The 6,114-nt window shown below is 35.7% G+C and overlaps 1 protein-coding gene across 1 annotated transcript in view; it reads left to right on the top strand.

Annotated features, from left to right (window-relative positions):
* Window positions 1-2,676: 2,676 nt before the first annotated feature.
* LOC107563327 (histidine N-acetyltransferase-like) overlaps window positions 2,677-6,114 on the top strand; it is a 6,483-nt gene continuing 3,045 nt past the window's right edge. The window contains exons 1-2 of the mRNA XM_016248181.1: window positions 2,677-3,074; window positions 5,049-5,265. Of these exons, the coding sequence (XP_016103667.1) occupies window positions 5,077-5,265 (189 nt within the window). The 5' untranslated portion in view covers window positions 2,677-3,074; window positions 5,049-5,076. The remainder of the gene's footprint in view (window positions 3,075-5,048; window positions 5,266-6,114) is intronic.

Genomic DNA, 6,114 nt, shown 5'->3' with positions numbered 1-6,114 from the left:
ATTAAAGATGATGTACCATAGAGCAAAAAAAAAAAAGAACAGTGAAAGTAACAACTTGTAAAAATAAATTTTAATGGGCATAATTAAGTGTGAAAATAACCAAAGGATATACAGTCAAACCAAAAATGATTCAGAGACCAGATATAATTTTTGATATATTTTTTAGTGGGTGCAGAACACTATAGTTAATTTATGTAAATGAGGATAGCAAAATAAAGTAAACTGTGATAAATTATACCCAAAAATTCTTCATACGGTAGACTACCAGTAAAACTGATAAAAAATTTGGGACCAAAAATTATTCAGACCGAGTTTGGGGAAAAAATGGAGGTTCAGGTTTGCATGAAGCTGGTTGACAGCATGCCCAGGAGACTACAGGCTGTCATTGAGGCCAAGGGTTGCCTGACTAAGTATTCATAGTTGTGTAAATACTGTCATACTATAATAATTAATAATTTTTGGTTGATTGTAATCCATTACATACCTTTCTATCAAAGTTATATAACATTATCAAGCTGAATTTGTTCTGACAGTTTAACTCTGATTTCTTGTCATATTTTATTACCATTTTCTAAACCATAGCGAATAAACTGTGATAATGTGAGAAATGTTGAAGGTGTCTGAATAAATTTAGGTTTGACTGTATCTATTTGATAAATGAAGTTAACCAACTAACATTATACATACTCTTTTGGTTTCTGTACCCAATATTTAAAAAATTAACAAATGCAATGAAAGTATTGGTATCGGTACTCGGTATCGGCAAATACCAAAAATAAAAGTATCGTATCGGGCGAGTACTGGAAAAAGTGGTATCGGTGCATCCCTATTTTTAATATAATATAATGTTGTTGTTTTAATCTGTTTTAATTTGTTACTGGAACTAGACACACACATATCTGTGTTTTAGAATCCAGTTAACCTGTGCAGAATTATCAATGGATTCACATTGTGTGGGTGAAAGTGATGGACTGACCTTCTGTCTGGCCAGACCAGAGGATTACGATGACGTGATGGCCATATCACAAGACATATATGGTGGCAATGACTACCTTCCACGTCGCTATCACTCCTGGATGACTGAGCCAGGGAGAGTGGTTATTATAGCACGGAGAGATAGGAAGCTGGTAAGAGATAAAAAAGGAAAAAGGTTTGTGTTTTCTGATTTTAGTTTTAACCTCAGCCAAAAGCTGTGAGGAAATATTAATTGTCATTTTTAAATTGCATGATTGTTGCATTTATTTTTCAGTTCTATCTTGATTTTAGCAAGTAGACACACACACTTTATCATAAACATATATTATGTTATAAACTCAAAATAGGATGTCCAAAAAATTACATTAACATTTAACATATACATGTTTTATAATTAATGGACTAACTGTTATGATAAGAAAAAGTTAATGGGTAAAATAAGTCATGATGTGTCTATCGAGAAATGCCATGCTTGCAGTTCTCAGAAAGACAACATTTTAACTTGTGGCTTAAATGAACCACATCAATGTGTGTGTTCTCTGCTGTGCACATAATTGATTGACTCGTGACCCATATACTTGAATGCAGTATCTGACATTTATAACACTGGACAGTTTTGCTCTTCATATACTTAGTCTAGGGTGGTCAGGTAAGGCCAGCAGCACCATTGTAATTGTTTGATTCTATCATTTCACTAGTATTATATTGTACTGTTACACACTACTAAACCTCTACCGGCTGCCCTAAAGCTCCATTAAAGGGTTAGTTCACCCAAAAATGAAAATTCTGTCATTAATTACTCACCCTCATGTTGTTTCAAACTCGTAAGATCTTCGTTCATCTTCGCAACACAAATTAAGTTATTTTTGATGAGATGTGAGCGCTCTCAGACCCTGCATAGACAGCAACGCAACTGTAATATTCCCAGGTCCAGAAACGTAGCAAGGACATCGGTAAAACAGTCCATGTGACATCAGTGGCTCAACTTCAATTTTGCGAAGCTACGAGAATACTTTTTTGTGCGCAAAGAAAACAAAAATAACATAATTTATTCAACAATTCTTCTCCACCGAGTTACGTCTTCTGCCATTTTGGAGAGGATCCAAGAACATATTTGACGTAATCAGCGTTGTTTACATTCGGGGGGAAAGTGCGCGCATGAACGTAATCTGCGTAATCAGCGTTGTTTTTACGCTTAGGGGAAAGTGTGTGTATGCATTGTGATGCTCTCTAAAATGGCAGAAGACGTAACTCGGGGGGCTAAGAATTGTTGTTTGTTTTTTTGTTTTCTTTGCACTCAAAATGTATTCTCGTAGCTTCGCAAAACTGAAGTTGAGCCACTGATGTCACATGGACTATTTTACCGATGTCCTACGTTTCTGGACCTGGGAACATTACAGTTGCGTTGCTGTCTATGCAGGGTCTGAGAGCATTTTTACGCATAGTATACATTTTATTTGAATAGTTTCACTATCCAGTTGGAAAGAGAAAGAAAGAAAAAAACACTAAACAAAATTCTTCTTTTTCTTTTTGTAAATCTTAGCATTTCTGTAGCTTCCGTTATCTAGCTCTTGTTCTGGTTTATACTTCCTGCTTGCGATTGTAGGTTTCCATAACAGTATAACCTGTGAGCATAAACATTTTTCGACGTTTTTTTTTTTTTTTTTTAAATCGAGGCCTATTAAACAAAACTGCAATGTCGCCTTCTAGCCGCTTGGTGGGGCTACGATACTGTTATTGAAAAGAAAAACTAGGAAATGGCTTCATGTCGTATCTCGACAAGGCTAATGTGTTTATCTCTTAAATCAATTTTGAATATTCTCGAAACGTATCAGAGATCTTTCTGCCCACTATATCCAAATTCCCTCTTATGTTTGGATAATTATTGACATACGGTTGAAGATGACATGCTGCTTTACTTGTTAGCTAGCCGAAAGAAAGATGTCCAGACTGTGTAAAGGCTGGACATCTTAAACAGTTTTACAAGCCTGCAAGAGTTTGAAGTCCATGTTCGGCCGAGGGGAAACTTGTCACATCCTGGTTGTGGTTGTGTGAACACACTGTCAAAATCACACGACTGTCGATACGTACGCCAGGCGGTAAGTCCTGCAGACTGAAACACATTTCCTATCAAAACACCACATTACTGAAGTAGAAATCTTCTGCACCGTTTTTAGTTTATAAAGATATTTGAGGCTAACGTCGCTTGTAAACTTATTTTAGCCATGCCTATGATGTGTTTTTAAAAGTAGGACGTATGGTTGTAGTTGAATTTCAACAGTCTTTTAAGTGGTTAATGTGACCAGACCACATGATCATAGCAAGACCAAATAGCTTCTTCTTTGTAGTAGACTGTCATCCAGACTAGAATTATATGAAGTTTTTGCTTAATGTTATCCACAGTAATAGCATTAAATGGTCTCATAAATTGTTACTACATAGGCTAAGTAGATTGCATCTGGTTTGGTTAAAATTATGGTTTTTAATATAATATTATGTATTTTATATTTTTAATTAGGGATGCCGTATCGGTATCGGGCCGATACTGAGCTCCTGTACTCGTACTCGTTAAAATGCCCCGGCCGATACCAAACGCCGATACCACACAGCATGTGATAAGTGCCACACTGGAAATCACTGGAAAGTTTGTAGTTCGGTCGGATATGTCGTAAGTAAAACAATGCACAAGTTACTGAACGGTAGGGAGGGAGAGAGAGAGAGAGCGAGTGCGCAATTCTGTTGTGTGATCTTTATTGATGTTCACTAACTTAGCACATGCATCATTTGGATTCAAATTAAATCGTAAAAATAAGACCATTTATAGGGACATTCACTATAAACATAATTTATTTTAAATCTTAAGCATACACGACTTTCTGGCGAAAGTGAAGCAGCCTGTGTGAAATGCGCTAGGCTGTACTATTCTGCATCAGTACAAATACCTGCATGTGTTGCACGTGTTTTGCTTGCTTGAGAGTTTCTGCATTATATGAGTGGCGTTGGAATATAAATCGCATCACGTTTCAGTTGAAAAAAACGTGACTTCTATTTCTGAAAATATCACAGTTAGGAGATTTATAGCGAGTGGTTCCCTGCATTATTACAGCAAAGCGCGTGATTACAGTACTGAGCCGCTGCAATGGAGCAGCTCTAATGCTATTAAATTAAAGATGATGTACCATAGAGCAAAAAAAAAAAAGAACAGTGAAAGTAACAACTTGTAAAAATAAATTTTAATGGGCATAATTAAGTGTGAAAATAACCAAAGGATATACAGTCAAACCAAAAATGATTCAGAGACCAGATATAATTTTTGATATATTTTTTAGTGGGTGCAGAACACTATAGTTAATTTATGTAAATGAGGATAGCAAAATAAAGTAAACTGTGATAAATTATACCCAAAAATTCTTCATACGGTAGACTACCAGTAAAACTGATAAAAAATTTGGGACCAAAAATTATTCAGACCGAGTTTGGGGAAAAAATGGAGGTTCAGGTTTGCATGAAGCTGGTTGACAGCATGCCCAGGAGACTACAGGCTGTCATTGAGGCCAAGGGTTGCCTGACTAAGTATTCATAGTTGTGTAAATACTGTCATACTATAATAATTAATAATTTTTGGTTGATTGTAATCCATTACATACCTTTCTATCAAAGTTATATAACATTATCAAGCTGAATTTGTTCTGACAGTTTAACTCTGATTTCTTGTCATATTTTATTACCATTTTCTAAACCATAGCGAATAAACTGTGATAATGTGAGAAATGTTGAAGGTGTCTGAATAAATTTAGGTTTGACTGTATCTATTTGATAAATGAAGTTAACCAACTAACATTATACATACTCTTTTGGTTTCTGTACCCAATATTAAAAAAATTAACAAATGCAATGAAAGTATTGGTATCGGTACTCGGTATCGGCAAATACCAAAAATAAAAGTATCGTATCGGGCGAGTACTGGAAAAAGTGGTATCGGTGCATCCCTATTTTTAATATAATATAATGTTGTTGTTTTAATCTGTTTTAATTTGTTACTGGAACTAGACACACACATATCTGTGTTTTAGAATCCAGTTAACCTGTGCAGAATTATCAATGGATTCACATTGTGTGGGTGAAAGTGATGGACTGACCTTCTGTCTGGCCAGACCAGAGGATTACGATGACGTGATGGCCATATCACAAGACATATATGGTGGCAATGACTACCTTCCACGTCGCTATCACTCCTGGATGACTGAGCCAGGGAGAGTGGTTATTATAGCACGGAGAGATAGGAAGCTGGTAAGAGATAAAAAAGGAAAAAGGTTTGTGTTTTCTGATTTTAGTTTTAACCTCAGCCAAAAGCTGTGAGGAAATATTAATTGTCATTTTTAAATTGCATGATTGTTGCATTTATTTTTCAGTTCTATCTTGATTTTAGCAAGTAGACACACACACTTTATCATAAACATATATTATGTTATAAACTCAAAATAGGATGTCCAAAAAATTACATTAACATTTAACATATACATGTTTTATAATTAATGGACTAACTGTTATGATAAGAAAAAGTTAATGGGTAAAATAAGTCATGATGTGTCTATCGAGAAATGCCATGCTTGCAGTTCTCAGAAAGACAACATTTTAACTTGTGGCTTAAATGAACCACATCAATGTGTGTGTTCTCTGCTGTGCACATAATTGATTGACTCGTGACCCATATACTTGAATGCAGTATCTGACATTTATAACACTGGACAGTTTTGCTCTTCATATACTTAGTCTAGGGTGGTCAGGTAAGGCCAGCAGCACCATTGTAATTGTTTGATTCTATCATTTCACTAGTATTATATTGTACTGTTACACACTACTAAACCTCTACCGGCTGCCCTAAAGCTCCATTAAAGGGTTAGTTCACCCAAAAATGAAAATTCTGTCATTAATTACTCACCCTCATGTTGTTTCAAACTCGTAAGATCTTCGTTCATCTTCGCAACACAAATTAAGTTATTTTTGATGAGATGTGAGCGCTCTCAGACCCTGCATAGACAGCAACGCAACTGTAATATTCCCAGGTCCAGAAACGTAGCAAGGACATCGGTAAAACAGTCCATGTGACATCAGTGGCTCAACTTCAATTTTGCGAAG

The sequence above is a fragment of the Sinocyclocheilus grahami genome, unplaced genomic scaffold (assembly GCF_001515645.1).
Source record: "Sinocyclocheilus grahami isolate Dianchi unplaced genomic scaffold, SAMN03320097.WGS_v1.1 scaffold24.1, whole genome shotgun sequence".
Classification (NCBI taxonomy): domain Eukaryota; kingdom Metazoa; phylum Chordata; class Actinopteri; order Cypriniformes; family Cyprinidae; genus Sinocyclocheilus; species Sinocyclocheilus grahami.
The sequence above is the reverse complement of the archived record's forward strand: the minus strand, read 5'-3'. Positions and strand labels throughout refer to the sequence as shown.